Consider the following 23,741-nt stretch of genomic DNA (forward strand, 5'->3'; position numbering starts at 1 on the left):
AAGACTAAGGGGTGTAGTGTATATATATAATTTTTTTAGACTTTTTTTAGTTATAGAATTTTGTAAAATTTACAGAGTTTATAAAAATTCTTAAAAGTCGATAGAAAAAATATTAAATTTATAATGACTTTGAAATACACATAAAAGTTTTTCAAAATTTTTAAAAATTTATCATTAAATGAATCTCATACACAGAGACTTTTTTAAAGTCTTTAAAAGTCTTAATTGAATACCTTTAATTTTTAGAAACTTCTTAAAATTCGTACTTAAATTCACATAGATTTTTACAAACTTTTTTTAAGTCTTTAAAAATCTTAATTAAATACAAAACTTTTAAACTCAACAAAAATCTTTTAAAATTCATATACAATACACCTAACTAATTTTGTATTTGGTTTTCTAATTTTCTTCTTCATTAAGAGTCTATAAAGTCTATAATCAAACTTTTGTATTATATTCGGAATTGAAATTCACAGGGGATCAGCTTTGTAAGTTCACAAAAAACTAAAAAGGAAGCCATCGGGCCCATCACAATTCACACACACAGTGCTTGGAGTGAGTGGCAGTGCAGTGAAAAATGTCGAGGACAAGCGGAGGAGCAGCAAGCAAGATGAAGTGCATATCTTGCGAGGAGGAATACGAGGCACGTGACGCCGGCACGTGCAAGGAGTGCTACGAGGAGGCCAACGAGACCGAGGAGGAGCTCAAGCGCCAGATCGACGACCTCAAGGCCAAGGTCGCCTTCCTCAGGTTCTGGTCCCCCTCCATTGACGTCACCCACTACCCCACCACCAGGTCCCAATCCACTTACTTTTCCGACGTCGTTTTGGTTGCCTCCGAGGATGCCTCCGTCGCCACCCCTGTGCCCGTTCCGGCCCATAAGGCCGTTTTGGTCAGTACCCATTTGCCCAAGTTGCTTGATTGATCAGTGAAAACCCTCTGTTTTGTTAAACGTTTGTGGGTGTAGTTTTCTTCGAGTTTGTGCATGTTGTGTTTGATGTTTTGTCTGAATGAATGTAGCATGCTTACAAATTGCTGGAAAATAACAGGGACTCAGGAACAAAGGCATTGCTAGTACCTTAATGTGATTGTTAACTTGTGTGTGTCACTGTGTGTTTTGCTAGAAATGTACATTCAAGTTCCTACTTTTACTATTTTGTTTTCCCTGAAAAGTCTTACCCTTTTCAAGAATTCTAAGTATTTTGGTCAATTTTGGTTTTTTTTCATGATGACCGAGTTAATTTGGTTTGGCCATTTACTTGTCTTATTTTCAGATTGAAATATTGTTCTAATGTCTCATTCCTGGCTGTTATCTAATCTTATACTTAGGCATTACACAAGACTTGTTTTATTCTATAAACTTGTTCCTGGGAATTTTTGTTCTCTTTTTGTTCATGTCTTTGAACTTCTTTTGAACATTTCGACACTAAATCAGGCGAGCCGTTCTCCAGTGTTCAGAGCCATGCTTGAGAATGAGATGAAAGAAAGCCTGAGTGGCACCATTAAGATTGGTGATGTGTCCTATGATGCCCTTCGTGCCTTTGTCAACTACCTGTACACAGCTGAGGTATGCCTTGACGAGCACATGGCCTGTGACCTCCTAGTACTGGCTGAAAAATACCAGGTGCAGCATCTTAAGGACTATTGCGAGAAGTTCTTGGTCTCCAAGCTGAACTGGGACAATTCAGTTATGAGCTACACCTTTGCGCACCAGCATAATGCCAATCATATCATCAACTCAGCCTTGACATTGATCACGGACAACATGGACAAGCTTACTATGCGGGAGGAGTACACGGAGCTGGTGGAGAAAGATCCACGACTCGTAGTGGAAATCTACGAAGCTTACCTCTCCAAACAGGTTAACACTGCAGCTCAGAAAGATCCTTCCGTGAAGACATAGGCAAGTGCAGTGATGGTGATAGATTTCTTGTTATGGTGTCTTGAAGCAAGGATTTTTTCTTAATCAGTGTTCCTTTTCCATGTACATTTGGTGTAGATGAACTAATGAAGTTACAAATATCAAGTGGTAAAATTTTGTGGTAGCATATGGTGCATAAATTGGATGCATATTGCTATTGTTTCTCAATGAGCATTTTGGGGCCTTTGTTAATCATGATTGCAGAGAATCTTATTCCTCCTAGTGGCATAATTTGAGCTGGCTTTTAGTAAAGGTGGACTGCATATGGTAGCATAATTTGTCATTAAGTTATTGATTTGTGCAGATTGGTACTCTGTCAAATTAGTTGAACAGCTAATGAAATTCTGGCAAGGACAACATGCCCTGTGTGTAGGCACATTGTAGGAACAAAGATTTTGAAACTAGTCATTTAACATCATGGTATTAGTGTCAATTTGTGCACATTTGACCAACGTATTGCTGTGCATTTGGATATATTTTTAAAAAATTCAAAAATTAAGGGATTGTGCTAGCTAATCCTCAAATTACATAACAAATGAAAACATTGTCAATAAGTTAGTTGCAGTGCCTTCTTTCTAATGGTGTGATTTCGTGTACACTTCAACCCTTTTACAGAACAAGACATCATCAGCTTGTTTGCACCCAATCAAGATCACAAGCGCTTGTCACCAATTAAGATCTTCCAGCTTGCATGGGGTCCTTCTCCTGTGTCATGTAGCGCAGGCACCCATCCAATGGCACTTGCAATTTCTTGAAGCTGACCAATTACAGATACTGAGTCACGTATATAAGCGCGCCCACCAGGCCTTAGCATTCGATCCATTTCGAGCATGATGGTTGACATATTACACCTGTTCCCCCACACAAATAGTTTAACAATGAAAAATCTGTGTACTCTGCGGCATCACATGAAGGTCCACCTACAAATAACTAAAATGGGCACAAACAATGCAAAATTTATACCTCTTTTGCTCAATAGAGAAGAGACCTGCTGCATGCAATAAGTCGTATGTTCTTGGATAAGTGTCAAATGGCTCACACCTAAGAAACATAAATTTGAGCATCATGACCAAGGACAACATCTTTTAGTAAGAGGAGAAGCCATGAGAGATGTAGTGTCACAAATTTCTTCTTTTATTACCTTTGTAACTTTTCTTTCTAGCAGCATTCATAACATCCATTGCAAAAGTTAAAATGTTACTCAAAAAAGATCCAAAAATGAGGATCCACTATGTAAAACCAAGTTTTGTGTAATGTTGATAAACTGCATTAGAAGATATGCTACATAGCAACTGAAAAAAAAAACGAGGAGTCAAAAACAGAAAGCAAAAGTGCATTGCCCATACCAGTCATGCATAACTCCAATAAGTCCACGGTCGTATATAACTGGCAGGGTATTGAAACCAGAAACAGGAACAACGTTCATAACCCAACAATCAATCTGGTGATCATGCAATGCTGCTGCAAACCTGCCAAGGTCAAAATGATTTGCATCTGTTTCATTTCTGGAGTTAAAAGAACTTTGAAATTATGGTCTATGTAATGGTCAAGATAGAAAGAACTAGTTCAAGATATACCCTCCATATCCAGCCCTCATGTCCATCACATTTCTAAAGTTCAACTCTCTCCAATGGTAAGCACCAATATAACCCAATAATATTTCATGCCAGTACTTTGACTCTGCCCTGAAGATTTCCTTTCTAGATATGTAGGCATCTAACTTTATGCTCTGGAGCCTGTCTGGTGGATCTTGAAGACGTGCAGGCCATGCAGTAAGATTTGATCCATAACCATTCTCAGGTAATGGAGTGATACATGCCTTTAATCCAACGTACCTGCAAAAAGTATAATTAAGGGTTAACACTGGTTATAATATACAACTTCATTTTGTACTCTGGCAAGGTAAGCCTCATGATCTTCTTGTGAGATGTCAAATCTGGAAAGAGCATATGGTATACCCAATAATGAGACTAGAAAAACCACTTTTACAAGATTCTCGTTAAATTTGATAGCTCTGTTATGTGTGTATGCATGCACGTTATATTCAAAGTGCATGTGCGTTATATTCTAAGTGTTTACTTCTGATGAAAAGCTCAATCAAGTTAGATAAATCATCATGTGTTCACATCTTCTCCTCCAGTATCTTTATTATATATCCCAAAAGCTTTTTGGTTAGAGAAAATTTAAATCAGCTCTCTCTTAATGCCTCAAGACACAAGATAAGGTTGCATTGCACCCCCAAGAAATATGTATAAGATTACTTTCACCAAGTCTGCAGGACAAGGGTCCGACTCAACAGCATAGACAATGTTTGACTACCTTCCAATTATTTCATGGCATCCAAGTCATGCACTAAGTGCATTGGATCGGACTAGTTATGCAATTGATGCAGATTGACATTTGAAGGATGCTACTCAACCAAAGAGAACTTTAAATTTTGAAGCACATACCTAACATTGTCTGGATCATCATTGGAATCACATAATGGAGGCTGCACTCCAGCATCACGACTTTGGTAGCAGCTGTTGTTCAAAGGCTTCTGCCATATAGCAATATATCCTTCCTTCTTTACAAGTTCCCAACAAATACGAGTGGTGAGGTTCTCCGTTTCTGTAAATAGATAAAATTAACAGTAATTTGAGTGCTTCAACAATAAGAATATAATAATACTACTTTCTTGTTAATTACCAGAGAAGATGGCACTGATGCTAATGAAAAAGAATGATATAGAAAAGAACTGGCCACGCTCTTCGATGTGTACAGAAAGATAGAGTAGGTAGCTATGAACTTAGAATAAATATTACATGAGCTACCTTTCCATTGTTCTTGTAGGGTTTCTTCATGTTTATAAACAGGCTGCGCTGCCCAAACAAAGTATCCTCCTGCTCTCAGCAACCTGTCAGCCTCGAGAAGCAAAATTCCATCTACATCACATAATCAAGAGAAAAAAGGATTCTTAGAGTCAAAGAGCTTTTGTTAATAAGTATCAAATGCATTTACATATATTTATTTTATTTATTCTGCATTAGATAGAAAGCAGAGAAACAGCTAGTGAGTAATGACTGATAGGCACTTCAGATAGACCACTAATTTAACATGATTCCACTATAATGAGCCTTTAGCTTATGATAAGGTTGGAAGATATTAAAGCTAAAAAATCAAGGCAACATACAAGGGAGAGAAGAATTACCATCACGGGTCCAATTAATTCTACATCTTGAACAATGGATCATGTCAAAAGCCTGGCTTGGATACAACAAGCGGTGAGTACCAAATACTGCCACCATTGCAGGCACACCACGCTCTAGTGCAAACTGGATCTGGTTCTCATGAACATCTTTCGGTGCTATCGACATAGTGGTCACATTCCGTTGCATCAAAAAGGCACCAAAACTCGCAACTCCACAACCAATATCTAAGGCAACTCGGGTTTTGCGGCCAAATGCAATGTCAGGAATCATCTGCTTATTCCATTTGAGAGAGTAATCAATATCATGAATATAAGCAAATACTTAATGAGAATTGTGGTAGCGGCCAACCTGTGAGATCTGATTCAGGTACTGATCTGCCCCATGAATAAACTGCGTTCCACCTCCTGGAAAGGTGAATTTATCTTTTTTGATCGCTATCCAATTCTGACCACCTTTATCTTCAACAAGTCGTGTATGGGGTACATTACTGAACCACACCTGTTATTATATGTCATGTCAGCCAAAAGAACACTCATTCTTTCTCAAACCAAGTGAAAAGTAATATGCTGTACATGTAAAACTAGAAAAAGGAAAGATTTTTTTCGGAGGAAGGAGCAAGTCAATGCCACATATATTCAAGTATTTTCAACAGAGACCCAGAAAAATGCAAGTTGTTACCGGTTTAGGTAACATCAAAAGAAAGTGTGCATATACAGCTTTAAAACATGAGAATGTCATGAATCAAAACACAAAGTCTTGCACAACTAAATTACGAAAAAATTCTCAGAACCACTGCGAATTCATTTCACATTGATCCACATTTCTACAGGATAAGTGATAAGTGAGAGAATTAAATTCAACACTAATAATGACACCACTTCACTTCTTCCAGTTTTGACATGCCTAGCTTAGTTTTTTACAGTTGATATCAATTGGAGAAATTTACTTGCATAATAAATCTATCAAGCTCAAACATGCAACAGTATTACAGTAACATGCAAACCCAGAAACCAAAATTCCACAGATTTCAAATCCAAACTACCTCGTCTCTGCTCTGAGGCCACGGTATTCGAATCTGATAACCTTTCGGCCTCGGCACCACGCAATTCAACCCCTTGCCTTCTCCAGGACAATGCCTCTCGTACTTTTCCCCTCTCTCAGTCGAATTCAACCTCTTAATCTCCTCCACATTGTCTAAACACGGTATGTAATCAGTCATGCTCTGATCACACACCTTATACTTCTCAACCCTAACCCTAACACCACCACCACCACCACCGCCATTACCGTTCCCATCCTCCACCCTCTGCTCTCCCCCACTCACATTCCTCAAATCCTCGACCAGACTCGGGTCGAACTCGCCGACCTTGAACTCCTCCGACATCGCGCCGTTCTCGTCCACTATCCCCATCCTCTCCACCTCCGTCGGCGGCGGAGGTGGAGGCGGAGGAGGGGGAGACGCCGGAGGTGGAGGCGGAGGTGATTCCGGCGACGGAGACGTTATAGAGGGAGAGAGCGAGGATGACGTGGCGTTGGTGGTGGAGAAGAAGGTGAAGGAGGGATAGGTGGCGGAGAAGTGGTTGGCGAGTAGGAAGAGGGAGAGGGAGAGGAGGGCAATGGCTGTAATTTTGATGAAAGTCGGGGTCTTTAGGATGTCGGTGGCGGTGGCCGCCAGGGCTTTCATGATTGATTGGATTGGATTTTCTCGGGAAAGAGTGGGAAAGTGAAGGAAAATGAGAAGGGGCAAAACCGGAGCTCAAGGTGGCAGTGATGACGGTGATGATATGTTTTATATTAATTAATTAATTAAATTAATTAAAATGAAATGAAATATGAGTGTGTGTGTGGCATGTGAGCATGTGAGTAATAGACTAATAGTGCCGCTAAGACGTAATAAAACGTTGCAATTTTAAGGAATATTTTAATGTTTCTATAAATGGAAACTTCGATCATATGTGATTGGTCGTTACTCGTTAACTTGTAAGATGTACTTAGTTGGGTTTTAGTTAGCGTACAGCTCAACTGCATTGCGATTTTGCGAATTTGCGAATTTGCTGCCACATCAAAGTCATGCAACTTGTCTCACTCTCTGTCTCTCTTCGAACTTTCTCTGCCTCTTTAGACAATATGTCTATGGGACTATGTCTTTTCCTTTTGTTCTAGTGGGGTTCGATTGATAAGGTTTAAGTTAAAAAAAAAAAAAAAAAAGACTTTGCCATTTTGAGATCTCAAACCTTCCTCCTCCTCCTCCCCACTCTAACTCGTCTCCCTCATCTCGCCTCCTCCCTTATCTCTTTTAAGCTTTGTCTCTTCCATGTTTGAGAGTTTCTTCACCTTTTATGCTTAGATATGGAGGTATTGCATTCTCCTTTTACTTTGAAGTTTCTTTTGTTGAAGCCCTTGGCCCCTTTTTCTCCTGCCCATTCAGCAGTTCCTCTATTGCATCTCCTATTCCCTCCTTGAGCCTCATACTTTCTCTGTTTTCTCTTGCAATCCACTATGTCTTCCAGCATACCAAGTCCTCACTCAGCCCCCAAATCTTCATCTTCGACCAAATTGCAGCTGCCTCTCTAAAAGCAATTTTCGCTTACCTAGTGGATTATGGGAGCCAGTTTGGTTTGTTGTTCTCTGGCGATGATGGGGTTTTCGTGCTTTTTGCCTGGTTTATCTTTGTAGTGGTGATGTTGCTCGTGTTTGGATCTAGGGTTTGGTCTGCTGTTTCTTGTGGGCTTTGCTGCTATCTTTCAGGGGTTGGGCCAAAGCTTGAGCCTTGGGTTTGGCAGATTTCTCTTTTGCTCTATTTTTATGATGGTGTTTGGTGTTAGGACTTGCATTTCTACTTTTCTTTTGTATGAAGTTTGGCCCTCTGAGTTGAGGATATGGAATCCCTTCCTTATTGGACTCTTGCTTTGTATCTTTTTATTTTCAATGCAAGTTTTATTGTTGACAGAAAAAAAAAAAAAAAAAAAAAGTTCAACAACATTTCGAGATAAAAAATAATAATAATAAATAGTTCAACTCTGTAATTTGGTGGCTCAGGCCCAGCTAAAAGGAGAGTAAATAAGAACAAAGCTCAAATCAAGTCAATTATTTGATTTTTGGTTTGGGACAACTATGAGTCTATGGCCCAGTCCCATAAACCTCTAATATCACATCCATAATCTTGCACTAATTGATATTAACTTGAATTTATTGGAAAGATTGGAATTTGCTTACTCAACACAAATGACATTGCATAGAGGCCTCTCTAGTCTTGGGTATCACATATTAAGCGATTTCATCAAAGAAAAGGTTTGTGAAAAATGTTCAATATTATGTGACATCGGTAAATAACATAACAATCAAATTAAATGATGTTACGTATTCAAGAAATAAATAGTTATTATCAAATATAACCATATACGTCATTGTTCTATGACTTAGCATTATCGCATGATCCGTACAATCCCAAAAACAATTTCCTATAGTTTATTAGTCTAGGCTTAGATTTAATTGAAATGTCAAAGTCTCCTTTTTTAAAACCCTTCGTGCGAAACAAGAAAAGGCATCCATTACTTGGATTGCCTTGAAAGAGCATTCAAAGACTAAAGTAAGTACAAACTGAGAGGCAAAGTTTCTATGAATTTGATAAGAAAAAATTGATCACTCATTACTAGGTCTCGGATACAATTTCCAAGGGAACTATAATGGTTGCTGAGGTGGAATGTAATGAACCACGTTGCCCTTTTTCAATAAAGAACACCCAACTACTATATTCTCTTAATTAAACGCAAAATATAGGGACTTTGATCACCACGTGTGAATGCAATTGGAATATAATATATATTTTAGTGAGTTGGGATACTCAAATCAAAATAATGTCCACCCATCTAATGTATATGACTATATGAGTAATGAGTACAGATAATAGGGTAGACGGATTGATTAAAAATTTAAAATTGATTTGAATTAACACACCTAATAATTATAACATGTTAATTCAAACACAACTCTCAATATGTTAACAAGATTAACAACTATATCGTAGGTATTAACAAGAATAATAATCATATTTTGTTAACAAAATTCATAACTATATTCGAGTTTTAAATGTATTAGTTATGTGCCTAAAAGACAAACTAGCTTGATGTTAAAAAAAATAATAATAATAAAAAGATAAACTAGCTTTAAGGCTATATTGCTTTCATAGAGTCATAGATCCCCAAAATGTTATTGGACCAAAGACGAGTTTCAACTTAATTTTTGGGAATTTCGTAGTAACCCACCATGGTCCAACCGTACAAGGCTTACCCATGTACCGAGTCAATGTGACTTTCTTTTTCAAGGTAAACTTCCAAACAGCCAGAATGTCATCACATCAGCCAAAATGTGACTTATTTGTTGTTGTTTTTTAAATTAATAACATTGTTTTAATTATGATTATAAAATTTACTCCAAGCCCCAGACTTTTTAGGTATTCGTTATGAATATGATGGGTCAGAAATAGCTTTGGGGTCATCTGAATAAGTTTAAGATTAATTAATGGGTTCAATAATTGAATTGTCAAAGTAAATCCTTCACTATTCCGAATGTTCCAACTTCCAAGAACATTACCTTAGACTAATGCAATTATAGTCTAGGCTATATATACATTAATTTATGACCTTTAATATTTGTATTTGCCCTTCTTTTCTTTTTTTTCTGTGTTCCTTCCTAGTAGTTCTTACATTTACTTGCAAACTAGTTGGTCATTTGAAAAGTCGGATTCTCAAAATAGTGGATGTGGGACGCACTGTTTGCGGTTGATCTTACATCATATTTTGAGAGTACTTCATATTTAAAATGTAAAACACTGTATTACAAATTTACAATATATAATGTCATAAATTTATTTATTTATTATTAATTAATTTTAAATTGAATTCTCTAAGTTTTATATAATATGTGTGAGTTGGATGCGCAGAAAGTCTTTTATACATTAGTGACCAATTAAAGTTATGGAATTAAAAGGCAAGTTTATTTATTTTTATTTTTTTTGGTAAACTGGTGGCCTTAGGCCCAAAACAGAAAACAACAACAAAAACTAGCTAACTAAACGGCCTCTAGAACGACCAATATAGTCATCAACCAGCAAAAGAACACACGCAGCAGGAGGGTGATCCAGGATATGCAAACCCAGATCAACGAAATGCCCAAGATTTGCAAGCATGTTAGCCACACAATTTCTTTCTCTATAAACATGCACCAGCTTGCAGGACCATAAAAGGCAAGTTTATTGCCACATACATATGTTTGTGATATTCAAGCAAGAGGGAACCAATCAACCAGCAAGGGAAATGGGAGTTTTGGGTACTAGAGGAAGTCAAGTCCCATTTAGACAATACCAATAATATATTTAGGATATGAACTTTACTAGAAGTTGCTTGAATTTTCCATTATATTCTCACAAAACGTCAAATATATATATTATGACCCAACCCAACCATTAATTCCTACCCCTAACAAATTAAAAACGGACAATTTGAATTGGTTAGAACAAATAAAGAAATGATAAGTAGGTATTGGGCTGTATCATGCACGGTGCATCTATATATATTAACTAGGAGTGGTACTAAACAACAACGTATTAGCAACATTATTGTATCTCCACGCGCCCAATTAATTATTGAGCTGCAAGGAGCCTAGATAGGACCATATCACCTATATCATTAAAAAGTGTACTGTAGTTACTAGTGTACTATACGTATGTTCATATATGTTGAGAATATAGTTGTTGGTTAAACACACCAACACCTATGGACTAAAATACTTCCATGACTAGCATTTAACTAGCTAGTGTGCATGTGATGCGCTCACATATGATTATTTAACATGGAAGATATATAATATATATATATAGAGGAGCGTTCTACAACTAATTGGTTGCATATGAAGTTTTACAGCGCGCTAATTATTCTTTTGAGCTCATCACATAGTATAAATTATAATATGAATTGATCATTTTTTAGGCCCTATTAAATTTAAAGATCATTATTGTAAAAATTAAACCAATTAAATCATATTTAAAGTTTGACAATATAAATATTTTATGTTTTAAAACTATGAACGACTAATATTATGAGATTACATTATGTGATTAGCTCAAAAGAGTAATTAACTTTATATATCTTGTTAACCAGTTTTGTTTTAAGGCGCTATATATTTATGAGTACGTTTATCATTTTTTAAATCATATGGCTAATGGCTAAGATGCATTTTGGATCTTGTGTTTTCTTTTAGTTCTAGCCTTCTAGGTGCCTTTTTCTTCTATATTTGTTTTCATGCCAATCCAATAGGAGAACTTAGGGGTGACGTGTGGATTATTCAAATTGTTGAAATTACAAGTTGATGGATTCGATCCAACAACCGAAATAAATTATACACTCATAGACCCTTCAAAACTAGCTAGAGTGAAACAAGCTGCAGGTAGTCGTAGCTTGTATATATATATACAGCCGGTAAATGAACAACTAATCAAACAAGCTAGCATTATGAGCACTAATTAGCCTGAAACCTACTTAACCCGAATTGATGAAAAAGTGTGTAATTATGAATTAGTTTTAGTTTTCCTTTTTAACAAAAATAAGAGTGAGTGCGTACTATGTGTGTAAATTAGAATATTGAATCCAAAACTAATCAATATATTAAATAAAAAAAATCAAAATCCTATATATTGTGATGCAGGGCTTCAAACACCAAATACCGGCCATGTGAAATTTATAGTCTCAAACACTATGCACAATAATAAATACACAATTAATTGGACCAACACAAACGCCCAATGGTAGTTGCAATTAATTACTTGCACGCAAATTTGTGATGTATATAATGAGAATAATAATTAAGAAATAGTAGTGTGCAGCATCATGGTTTTGAACTCCTGAAAATCAAGCTGGCCATCCAAGTTGGTGTCGTACACGTGAATCATATTTCTGCAGTCTCGGCTGCTATTCTCCTCCAAAACTCCCAACCTCCTCAACACGCTCTCAAGCTCCTCACATGAAATGAAGCCGTCCCCATTTATGTCATAAACATTGAATGCCTTCACAAGGTCACTCTCATCCTCATCTTCATCATCATCATCTTCCTCATTAATACTATCTTCATGACCATCGACACCGCCTCTGCCGCCAATATCATCCTTGTTGTGTTTATGGGGTGACGTGGATATGGACTTGTAGAAGAACAAGAACTCGTTAAAGTCGAGGCTCGGTTTGCCCACCAGGGCCTCGAGCTCGTGCAGGCTGAACTGCACGCCTATTCTCACGAGGAGCCAGTTGAGCTCCTCGAGGCTCACTAGCTTGTCCCCGTTCTTGTCGAGCTTTTCGAAAATCCGGTGCAAGTCATTAGTGATTAGGGGAGACATTATGTGGATTGTTGTCATGCAAAGAGACTAACACAACATGCACATCTATATGTATATTGAATGAATAGGGTTTGGTTGTTATGGTTAGAAAGGTTGGGTTGGGTGGTATTTATAGGTGGATATGAGTTTGGTCTGTTTGTGCTATGCTTGTACGGGTGTGGACCGTATGGGTTGTACAGAAGATGATGAATTAAAATTTTGTAATCATATATAATGTGGCTCAGATTGGTCAAGCGTTGCAGGAAGTTTCGTGGTTATGGTGCTGAAAGAGACGTATGGGGTTATAAAAATTAATATATTCCATTACTTGTTGGTTTTAAACAATTCCAAGAAGTGGAATTCTCTCTCGTCCATAATTTCTTTCTTAAATGGCGGGGCTTCCGGCCAGAAGATTCCTCCCCTCTCAGGAATAATCTCTAGCTAGTGAAATTAGAAGTTTTGCAATGAGAAAGAGTACAAGCAAGGAACCATAGTTAAGATGTGATATCAGTGCCATGAAAGTGTCGAGTATTGGACTTCCAAACTAGAAGCTCATCGAATAGGCTCAAAATCATCATGCAAAGCCAATATTAGAATTGCGGTAATTTTTCGGTGTGATCGTCACACCGTTAATTACGTGATGTTTCTAATTCATTTATGTTATAAAATAAGTGGACGATTTTGACTTCAAAATCTTAAAATTGAATCAATAGTTTAGTGGAGTACGTTGAACTATTACTAAAACACATGTTGTAGTATTTAATGTGAAATCTTAGCTGTTGAATTTATTCAATGATTAATAACATTTATGCGTATCCTATAACGCGTCTCATTTCATGCATTACAAATTCATAAATGTGATTCTATATACACCCAAAAAGTATTATGAATATCTTTTTTTTTCTCACAAACTAATAAATTTATAATACACAAATAAAATTATAAATAAAAAAACAATATATTTGTAATGTGAACAAAAAAACAGGCGGTATCTATAATTTGAAAAGGAAAAAAAAAAAAAAAGTAAAAAGAGTGATGTTTGTGGGTGTATTCGTGTATCATGCTTCATCGCATTATTTTTCTTTTGAATATTTGATGAAAGTATCGCGCAATTGTTTTGGACAACAAGGCTTATCTTTCAGTTGGCGTCACTGAGGGACACATGGCTACTGGTAGATATGAGAGGTCAGGACACCCAATGACTAGACAAACTACTAAAACTTGGGTTGGTGCTTGGTCGGTTACTTTGGTTGCATATGCACAAAAACACATCACTCACTGAGTCACTGACCGCCCAAATAAAAAAGGAAGTTAGACAATTATTTTCTGAGGAAAATTAATAATTTTGCTCATGAGTTTCAGCTCAAGTAAAACGAGTTTGTCTTTTCTTAAAGATATTCATTTTTATATTAAAAAAAATGAATAATTTCTAGAACGGCACAATGAAGTAAGCATGAAATTCTTTAATGAAAGAATCAGCGTCGTGAATCACGAAGCTTCTATTTTATTTCTTTTTGCGAAAACCAAACAAAGTGTTATGCAACGTCTATACGATACTATGGGTGTATAACACTCGTCGGCAACCGTCTATACTATACGATACTGTGGGTGTATAACACTCGTCGGCAACCGTCTATAATGGGTGAGAGAGACGTAAACCAAACAAAGTGTTATGCAATCGTCGGCAACCGTCTATAATGGGTGAGAGAGACGTAAACCAAACAAAGTGTATGCAATCGTTGGCAACCGTCTATACGATACAATGGGTGTGTGTGTGAGAGAGAGAGAGAGAGAGAGAGAGAGAGATAATAAAAAAGAATAATAATTTATCGGCTAGACTCTAGAGACATGAATTCAACAATAAGTCTATGAAGAAGTGAAAGTTTTCACCTTCCAGTCTTCCAAGCAGAAGTTGCAAAGGCTCACAGTACTTGTTGATCAGTTCTTCTCCAGCTGTTCAATCTTGTTGATTTTGAAACCCCTTATCCTCAGTTCCTCTGGCACTGAAATATCTTTGTAATCAACATTTTCGATGGTCCAGCCCTGGTTCTGAACTGAGCCTTCCACTTGTACCTGTTAAATGGTGGTGACAGTATTAAAGCATAAACAGAAATCAGAATCACATGTTTAAAAAAGAGTATCCAATGTGTTTATTTGCCACATATCTTCACATACGTACCTCTGCATCATCAGCAGCATCAACAACAAGAGCCCCATCCAAGGAGAGATCCTTCACAAAGACATAACGGCCCTTAATAACCATTGTAGACCTCTGAGAAATTGAACAATTTCCACTGACTTTGCTTTTTACACCTGTAAAAGTGGTGGCCCATTTCGGTTTCCATTTGATACGAGGCCACACTTCCACTTGTTGCCCATTGAACACCTGTTGTACCGGATCTGCTACTTGGACTCCAGCCTGCAAGGCAAGAAAGTAATTAAAAACCCAAATTCAAACAACTGGATCAGCTACTTGTGAAGAGCAGATTGAAATAATAACAGAAACCATAGCATCATGAAGTTCAATTACAATACTAGTCTTAATACAATTACCTTTCTGAGAATGAGGCTGTTTGCACGATAAACGGCCATTTCTCCAGAAGTTGCACTATGATATGGATTTCCCTTTGGTACCTTCAGTTAGATTCAAGCATACAATTACAAATACAATCAAACTGGCAACCCCAAATACCAACCCACTATTGGGAAAATAAGAAAGGACGATTTAGCACCCGAGTTCCTAAATTGTCCTTATCACGGGTTCCATAAAATTGGCTGAGCTTGTCAAACAACATAAAATGAACCACTGGAAACAACTTAAAGGGTACTTAATATCCACACCTTAGCAGCATCCTCAGGGTTGTTCTTCACAGGTGCATAAGCAAGCCAGGGTTCCATTACCTAACCGGTGACATAACAGCTTGTTAGTTGAAAAATATGAACATCAATAAGGACAATACCTCAAAACTGAAAATACTGTTACCATACTATGGGGAGAGGCTATTCCTTTTTTTTTTTTTTCTCTTTTTTAAGAGAGGGACTAGCTGTTCTTATAAAGAAAAGACTGCATCCATCTTGCACCAGAAAAATAAAAGGACCACATCCATAAAAACACCTAAAGACACAATCTTAAGCCCGAAAAAAATTACCGTGAATCCCACCCTGGCAGATGGAGGCAAAGTTTTTGGATAGTCTTGCATCATACACTCTAACCGAGTCGAGGACTTGAATGAAGTCTTACTAGCATCTTTGTATCTGCAGTAAGATGAAAAATACTAGATAAGATGATGTATAGTGAAAGCAAAGAATTTCCAGGACCACCATTCTCATGTACCAGCAGTCTAGCATGTACTTTCAGAATAAGAGAATTGAAGAATAGATATTCATATATGTTGAGATTTAGAGGAAAGGTATTTAGTTCTGGATTCTGGAGCAATAGTTCCATCATTATGTTGATATTCATATTTGTACGGGAACAATTTATTGTCCATATTATCACTAAATTTCTCCATTTTATATGGAAATGGAGAGGAGCCAGATCCTATTACCTAGACATTCAGAAAGCCAAATAATTAAACACCAATCACATTTCCTTAGTGCGCACCTGCATAACCATAGAAAATTTACAAGCTATGATTCATTTGACTAACCCATGCAATCAGTTGGTCTGTTGAAGTATAGTTACAATACTTGTTCAGCATAAGTACCCAAGCTGACATTCTATACTAGCATGATTTAATTATTTGAAGGAAAATGCAAACAAACTGAAAGAACTTTCGAAGATTAAATGAATCTCTTGAAAACTTGATCTCTGCACGGAATTAAATAAACCATAATAGATCCCCCCCAACAGCAGAAATATTGGACGTTCTAATAAAGAGAAGACTTACTTTGGGTTAACAAACTCCTTTATGGCACCTCCTGTTTTTGTGAGCTCCTCAATGTATGGACCAAGTTCCAAAATTAGCTGCAAATGAATAAATAAGCAATAAATTAAGGCTTGATCAAGATATATTTGGTTCACTATCATTGATACTCCCAATTGTGATGATATCTAATTATATGTCAACTCCAGCAAATTTTTGTTAAAAATATGAGCTGTCGAAAATGATGGTAATTTGTCATACACGTAACAAAGTCCATATATTTGTGTGTGTTTGTGAGAGAGAGAGAGAGAGAGAGAGAGAGAGATGAGAGATGAACAAAAGAAATTCAATATGTAAGAGATTCGATAATAGAAGCACTTTATAGTATTGAGGCCTCTCTCTAAGTAATGGCAGGAATTTTGAACAAACCGCTGATGGCTAGAAGTTTTTTCTTTTTTTTGGTGGGGGGAAGGAATGTAAATATCTGCCAGAAGATTACTTGGTTGATATTCCCAGGGAACGGAGAATAGCCGGTCTCACAATTGGCATCACCATCAGGATTTCCAGTTGCTCTAAGCAGAGGATCAAGCTGGTTGTACTCCACATTGATCACCATTGTCCTCCCTGAAGTTTTGAAGATGAAGACATAAGTATTAACTTTATAATCATGTAAAACACATTTGAATATAATTGTTAAATTGTTATATATCATGATTCATATAGAAATTCAGGGGACTATGTGACTAAAGTTATAGAAGCTAGCAGTGTAGATTCAAAATATCTAGAATGCCAGACAGACATATATCTACGCGTGCCAAATACCTAAAAGACATGAAACAGAAACCTTAAAACCTCTTTTAGAGAGATAGTAATCCTTTTATCCTCGTGACTTTTAAACTCCAAATGTTCAAAGAGAGTGCCATAAGAAGCAAATAAAGTTTTCCTCATGATTAGTGAAATTAAGTTCCAGTCAGTTTTCTCTTTATTAGGCAGAAAATAAACTAAAAAATTTGTGACTCAAATAAAGATCCCACAGATGTGATTGTTATTAATTTCACAGCCAGACTTCAGGCCGATCAACTTAAAAGAAAAAAAGGGAGTGGTCAGAAACAAGTTGATTCATCTGAAATATTAAAAAACTTGCATAGATCAGTTAACGTTGTGCAACAATGGTGACACAAGCATAAGCATAAATCACTAAGTAGAGAATAAAAGAAAACTGAATTGGAATAGACTGAAAGATAATTTAGTCAAAGACACTTGAAAATAGCTTAAAGCAATGGCAGCCATCATACGAGTTAATAATTCCAAACCTAACAAGAGGAAGAATATCATAATATATTTTATAAGGAATTGTGCTATATACCATCAGCATGAGTAAGTCGAGTAATTCCTCCAATCGCTTCTTTTGCTTTGCGTGGAACAGCTAGGGAGTTAACATGGTATTGTCTGGTAGAGCTGACACCCAATGCTGCTGGGACTGCCTACAAAACAAGAGGTGTATGGGTTTCTGATCGTACATCTAACCAAAACTCGTCAAATAAGTAGAAAAATGTAGATGACACCATTAAAGCAACTGACATTGAATAGAAGTCCATTTGTATCTTGGAAGAACAGAACCCATCTCAAACCAGCATCATGCCTGTAAAATGATACACATTCACATATCATTATAGTAAATATTTCCATGCAATATATCATATTAATGTCACACATGCAGAACTTATCTATTACTACAAATTTCTAAAGGGTAAGTTAAGAGTTCAGCCTTTAGACTCATAGAAGCAAATTTATAAATAAAGCTACAGTCAGTTCAATAATCTGGACCAATATTTTATCAAATTATGTTTTAAGATTGAAGCACCATAGTAAAGTTAAAAAGAAAAAGAGTGTAGATGTAATTTAGTATTATCTTTGTCTCATTAGGCAGTCATCAGTGTGTCAGAATATGTAGCAGCTTCATATGTGCTAAAGAACAGAATGTAAGAGTTTTAACCACTACTCAGTTATCCAGCATGGGAGCACACACAGAAGATCAATTAACGTATATCTCATATATTTCAGAATCTAAGACATCAATATTCACAATTACAATTATAGTTTGTCAAGTAAATGAATATGTACACGCATTCAAGGATTCCATAAATTAGGTAAGCATTCATGACATACCAAACTTTTAGAAGGCCACTAGAGTAGAGTAGTGAATGCACATCACCATGTCCATGAGGTTTGGTCTATCACAAAGAGAAGGGGAAGAGAAAACAGATAATTGAATATTTATGGAAAAAGAGATTGCAAAGTTCTTCAAATCTTTAGTCACCAAAAATATAATGATTAATTACATATATGAGTAATTTATACCTGAATGTTGTACTTGTTGCGTGGGTCCACTGCAAGCCTGGCATCATTATCATCTAAGCATGCAACTTTTTCCTGTAACAAATAGAAAACTTTAACATTCTAAAGAATTCATATCACATCTGCAATGATCTTTCTTCAAAAACACAGTTAATGACCATTATGCACCTGCTTTAGAAGCTTTACTTGAGTAGGTTCCATTCCAAAAAAAGAATTTGATTCTAAAAGCTCAACTGTACGAGAATGTGTGTCATCTGATGTCATTATAACCAGAGGAATTTGTGTTCGGCTTTCACCTACATAATTAAGAAGAAGCACTGATGCTTAAAAAGGCAAGAAAAATTAACGAAGCAATTTGGCACAACAATCACCTTCATGGAGAATTCTTAATATAGCGGCCTGAGTCGCCTAACAATAATTAACTACCTTTTTAAATAAACCCCAATCACTTTGAAACTATTCTACACCAAATAATTATTATCATGATGTATCTGACATATAGAGAAAATAGTATTAGTGAAAGTTGAATGGCTTCCTACTGTTGGCACCATGTTCTCTTCTCTACCAAGTGACACCTCGTCATCTCCTATGATATAATTCCAGAAGACACTTCCCTTTCATTATATCTCGAATATCTAATTTATTTTCTTATCGGTTTTCTTTTTTTCTGAGATGACCTATATATATATATATATATATCTACAGGTCATTGTCAATGTCCCAAGATATGAAGCACAAGTGCACATATGGAGTATTTAATGAAAAGAGCTAAAGCTTAGAACCACATCTATATCACCTGTCCCAGAATGCTGCTCTCATACAAGCTCTGGGCGGACATTGGCTTTTGAAGATCTAGTATTTCAGATTCATGATATGTTATAAAGTATAAATGGGGAAATGACATCTTAGCTTTTAAGGCAGCATCCTACAAATTTTAACCATGTATTATGTGATACTGTACTGGTGACAAACCTGGTGAGAGTTTACAGCTAGCATCTTGAAGAGCCAGAATTGATTCAATGTAATGCTGTAAAAAGCATGTTCCTGTGGTGGTCTCTCTCGGAAGAGCCACCTGCAAAATGTAAAGCAATAGGTTAAACATGTTGGGACTACTTTTAATCAATAGGCAATAGTTATCAGCCGCATTAGTAGTTTGGCATTTTTTCAACAAAAAGATATGCTTTCACATGAAGCCACTTGCATCTACCTAACCCAGAAAATGAGATACTTGCACACTAATTTATCAGATGAATACCTGATTTAATCATGGGAAACTTGTACATGTTTGGCCACAAGGCCAACAATGCTTGATGTTATGGGAATATTTTGTGAAGAATTATGTTCATAAGATTAATGTAGCAAATCTCAAGAATGTCACAGATAGATGAGCAATAGTACATAAAAGGCACAACAAAATGCAAATGCATCAGTGAAATGCTTAAAATAGATCCAACAAGTAAATGATTCAGAAGCTAATCTGACTGTGTTCAATGACAATAGGGTATACTTGACTAAGAAGACATTTAGTTCAGAAGGAAGATGCTACATGGAAAAGATGCAAGTCAAGAAGAAGATACTTGAGGCTAGAAAGAGGGGGGAAAAAAAAAGTAATCCAATAAGGAGAGAATGGGTAATGCAGACAAAAATAATTGGTAACAAAATAATGTTAAGTTGTCTTGATCGATGAAATGCACTTAAAAATATTGAAACAGGGAAAACTAAATGCCCATAGTTGACAGTAGATTCTAAACCTTAATTCCATTGTATCCCAGACGTTCCCCAAGTCCACCGGCAACAAGAACAAATGCAGCTTTCCGAACTTCTTTGACACCCGTCTCCTCAAAACTGATAAAGCTATCATCACCAAAAGTCAAGGTTTCACCAGTTGGAACCTGAAAGGTCATCGCTCAAGTATCAGGTTTTAGATTTTCCTAAGAACTCTGAATTGGAATGACATGCTATGCTGTACTCAAACAAAAGGGATGCAAAGACACAATATGCATATTTTTCTGTCTTCAGAAGCAACAACATGTCATTTGGAAAACAAAAATCTCCATAATTATCCCTACATAAAATGGAAACCTTGATAACCAACTTTCTCTTAACAAAATAACTAGAGCTTCTCTTAAATTTTGACAAAGGCAGGGAGCAGAGTAATCAGGGAAAAGCAAAAAGAATTGTTGCTGTAATAGATACACTGTTATCCTACATTACTACTTTGATTGAAAAGTGTACAAGCCAGCGCATTGATATGTTATTCATCAAATGAAGTCATATGGATGGATGGTTTTATGCCAATCATCCAGAATATCAACTTGATCCAACATGTACATATATATAAACACACAGTCAGCTCATATTGGATAAGATGTTCACTGTTAAGCTAGCCTGAGGTAGGGTAAAAACCGTACAATATTAAAATTTAAAATGCACAAATAATTGGTATATTTTTGCATATGAGACCTATATTCACTTACAGAAGGTGTGAAGCCATCAAATGGATTCTTTCCAGCTTTTGAATCCGCTAAGAGTTCTCTAGCTATTTTGATATATGATGCCAACCCCCCGGGATAGCTTGAGTTAAGCCGAGTCACCTGTAGTGAATTTTCAATCAGAAGAGTATTGCCAACAAAAACCTTGCCTAAGAAACCCAATAGCAAAAAAATATTTTCAAGAAATAATCCCCTTTAAGGGCAATGGTGTTATCTAGCATAATTTCATTAATAGATCTTTTACTGAAACCGAAAGAAATGAAAACACACTTACTATGTAGTATGTACTGTCAACATATTTAATCCCAATGCTTTAATCACGAACACATTATTGGCTTTTTTTTTTGCTTGTTTTCTTTCACTCTTTCTCAATCACTCTTTCTTGCTTTATTTTCTTGGCCAATTATTTTATTATTTTTTTATGGAACCCACTTTGTTCCAAAGCTTATTATGCATATGCTTTAATATTTTGTTATTCCTTCTTTGCTCAATTGAGTTGAAAGGGGACACTGTACAAAAGAGATGGAGGTTCCAGAAACAGTACCGAACTATGACTTTGATCCAAGGCCTCCAATTTTGCGCAACAAAATTCAATCTCAGATCCGAAAAAGAACAAAAACTTCTTCTCCAACTTGGACAAAAAAAATAACAAACCTGATCGAAAAAAGCTTTCTTTTCATCATCTTCGACTCCTGGCTCCGCCCAATGCTCAAACAAATGGCTCTGTCCCGTTTCCAACAGGACCTTCGCCAGCTCAATCTACCAAACACAACCAAATTCAAATCAGAAGCTCAAAACCAGTTCAAAAACGCAACCAAACTGCTCGCACAAAAATCCAAAATTGTTCGTAAGCGCACCTGTTCGGCGGAGAGAAGGTGGAAGTTTTTCTGGAGATTAGGCGCGGACGACGCGAAGCCGGCGTCGATGGCGAGCTTCGAGAGGTCGGAATCGAGCGCCGAAGCCATTGTTGGTGTTGAAAGTGGAGCTTGCTAAGCAGTGGTGGTGGATGTTCTGTGTTCGATGAAAGTCCGGCGAGAGCGGGAGACTGAGGAAAGGTGGAGTTATATACGTAACGTCAGAGTAGAGGAGTGTAGCTTCTTATATAGGCGTGGTAACTCGGGGTTGTTAGTTAATTCGGGCCCACCGTTTGCGTTGTTGTCTCTGTGTCTGACGTGGGCGTGCATTTGACGCCGCTGTTCTCATCGTCCATAACCACGGTAAAAGCTTCTCTTTGCTTCATTGGTCCCCCGCTTTTGCTTTTCTAAAGGGACCTTTTTACTTCGATTCACTCGAAGGGCCATGACATCACCATTAACTCCAAATCATTAAGGGGGCCTCCCACCTTAATTCCATCAAATGGGAGCTTTGAGTCGTTGACAGCTTAGGACGAACTACCGCCACGTGTACTTCATAAAGAGAATCATTAAAGGTAAGGGACAATAACCAGCATTTTGATTTAATTCTAGTTTGATGCTAAAATTTGAAAATTAGGCTTTCTTTCCTGAAGGCTAGCTAAGAACTAGAATTTAATTCTAGTTGATGCTAAAAATTGATACTTTCACAGCAACACCATTGATCGACCTCTCATGATTTTGTAGGTCCTTTAACTTTTAAAATAAAGCAGTACATGCAATGGGAGTTTACTTTACCTACGTAAAAGATGATCATAAACCCACACTCATGGACAAATGTGACCATAATATACCCCTTCGATTCACCCATATTGAATATACTAAAAATCATCATAGCATGCAATATCTTAATTATATAATTAGATATGCACCCAAAAGATATATATGACTTTCAATAAACCTTAAGAATTTTTTATTTAAAAAAAAAAAAAAACTCATTTTAATGATGCCACTTTGTGCAATAAACCCCTTCAGCCGAAGACTAGTGCTAGGTGGTCCCGCGAAACTTTCAGAGAAGGGTAGCCCGATGTGTAAGCACATCAATGAACCGCAACGAACCCTCAGACGACCTATCTAAGATTAGGGGGGAGATTCTCAGTAGTTGTGACCCTTTCACTATTTCACAGACTGATATATGTACCGACTGCTCATACGAGAAAGTTGACTCCTAAGTCTGGAACCCGGGGGGTTGCTCCGAGAAATCCTTTCTTTCTTGTCCACTCAAAGGGGTGCGGACACACCTGCGCGGATTACAGGTGACGGTTACAAGAATGACGGGGAAGTGAATAGTACTCAAAAGAAGAAAGAATTTCTTGAAAAAATACCTCAACACTAGGTCAACTAGTTCATACATGGATACGGAATCTCCACTACAACAACAAAATCCGGCCTTGGATTACTTTCTCTTAATAGATTTTGCTGAATCAACTAATAGAAGAAAAGTAATCCAAAGTGATATGATGTCAAGTTTTTATTGAAAATAAAAAATCTTTGAATTTTACTCAAAGTCATCTTATATATCTTGAGTGTATATCTAATTATCTAAAAAGAAAATCAATATGATTTTAAATAATTAGTGGGTCCCTATTAGACATAATTAATTGCTTTTAAGTTGGCAATGACTTGGGTACATATCACT

The 23,741-nt window shown here is 36.7% G+C and overlaps 4 protein-coding genes across 4 annotated transcripts; 1 reads left to right on the forward strand and 3 right to left on the reverse strand.

Moving 5' to 3' along the window:
• The first annotated feature begins 475 nt into the window (after nt 1–475).
• On the forward strand, nt 476–2,096 carry LOC147279229 (BTB/POZ domain-containing protein). Its single transcript, XM_086251676.1, has 2 exons — nt 476–892; nt 1,436–2,096. Exons 1-2 carry the CDS (start codon nt 578–580, stop codon nt 1,901–1,903), a joined length of 783 nt encoding a protein of 260 aa, XP_086107802.1. The 5' UTR covers nt 476–577; the 3' UTR covers nt 1,904–2,096.
• Nucleotides 2,097–2,430: 334 nt separating this feature from the next.
• Nucleotides 2,431–6,915, reverse strand: LOC147279230 (S-adenosyl-L-methionine-dependent methyltransferases superfamily protein). The gene is made up of 9 exons (XM_086249981.1): nt 6,155–6,915; nt 5,461–5,610; nt 5,112–5,382; nt 4,735–4,845; nt 4,372–4,531; nt 3,499–3,756; nt 3,268–3,390; nt 2,885–2,962; nt 2,431–2,772 (listed from the first exon to the last, which is right to left on the reverse strand). The coding sequence occupies exons 1-9, from the start codon at nt 6,794–6,796 to the stop codon at nt 2,574–2,576; spliced, it is 1,992 nt and encodes a 663-aa protein (XP_086106107.1). The 5' UTR covers nt 6,797–6,915; the 3' UTR covers nt 2,431–2,573.
• Nucleotides 6,916–11,750: 4,835 nt separating this feature from the next.
• On the reverse strand, nt 11,751–13,099 carry LOC147279231 (Calcium-binding EF-hand family protein). The gene has a single exon (XM_086250611.1). The coding sequence runs from the start codon at nt 12,512–12,514 to the stop codon at nt 11,972–11,974; it is 543 nt and encodes a 180-aa protein (XP_086106737.1). The 5' UTR covers nt 12,515–13,099; the 3' UTR covers nt 11,751–11,971.
• Nucleotides 13,100–13,923: 824 nt separating this feature from the next.
• Nucleotides 13,924–22,264, reverse strand: LOC147279232 (UDP-sugar pyrophosphorylase-like). The gene is made up of 18 exons (XM_086250610.1): nt 22,049–22,264; nt 21,846–21,950; nt 21,177–21,293; nt 20,451–20,591; nt 19,672–19,771; nt 18,868–18,995; nt 18,703–18,774; nt 18,511–18,575; nt 17,923–17,983; nt 17,708–17,825; nt 16,841–16,965; nt 16,366–16,442; nt 15,625–15,730; nt 15,317–15,376; nt 15,029–15,109; nt 14,655–14,894; nt 14,331–14,548; nt 13,924–14,160 (listed from the first exon to the last, which is right to left on the reverse strand). Exons 1-17 carry the CDS (start codon nt 22,154–22,156, stop codon nt 14,414–14,416), a joined length of 1,839 nt encoding a protein of 612 aa, XP_086106736.1. The 5' UTR covers nt 22,157–22,264; the 3' UTR covers nt 13,924–14,160; nt 14,331–14,413.
• Between the last annotated feature and the right edge of the window lie 1,477 nt (nt 22,265–23,741).

Source organism: Dryas octopetala, chromosome 7, assembly GCF_963921425.1.
Source record: "Dryas octopetala chromosome 7, drDryOcto1.1, whole genome shotgun sequence".
NCBI classification, from domain to species: Eukaryota; Viridiplantae; Streptophyta; class Magnoliopsida; order Rosales; family Rosaceae; genus Dryas; species Dryas octopetala.

Bases quoted from the DNA above. Each gene is read 5' to 3' on its own strand.
- LOC147279229 (XM_086251676.1), top strand. From the start codon at position 578: ATGTCGAGGACAAGCGGAGGAGCAGCAAGCAAGATGAAGTGCATATCT. The intron at 893-1,435 runs GTCAGTACCCAT...ACACTAAATCAG, and splicing joins CGGCCCATAAGGCCGTTTTG to GCGAGCCGTTCTCCAGTGTT.
- LOC147279232 (XM_086250610.1), bottom strand. From the start codon at position 22,156: ATGGCTTCGGCGCTCGATTCCGACCTCTCGAAGCTCGCCATCGACGCC. The intron at 18,775-18,867 runs GTGCATAATGGT...TATTTGTTACAG, and splicing joins AAGTAAAGCTTCTAAAGCAG to GAAAAAGTTGCATGCTTAGA. The intron at 16,443-16,840 runs GTAATCTTCTGG...ATTCATTTGCAG, and splicing joins TCCCTGGGAATATCAACCAA to CTAATTTTGGAACTTGGTCC.
- LOC147279231 (XM_086250611.1), bottom strand. From the start codon at position 12,514: ATGACAACAATCCACATAATGTCTCCCCTAATCACTAATGACTTGCAC.
- LOC147279230 (XM_086249981.1), bottom strand. From the start codon at position 6,796: ATGAAAGCCCTGGCGGCCACCGCCACCGACATCCTAAAGACCCCGACT. The intron at 5,383-5,460 runs GTTGGCCGCTAC...TGGAATAAGCAG, and splicing joins ACCTGAATCAGATCTCACAG to ATGATTCCTGACATTGCATT. The intron at 2,773-2,884 runs GTATAAATTTTG...GTGGGGGAACAG, and splicing joins TTCTCTATTGAGCAAAAGAG to GTGTAATATGTCAACCATCA.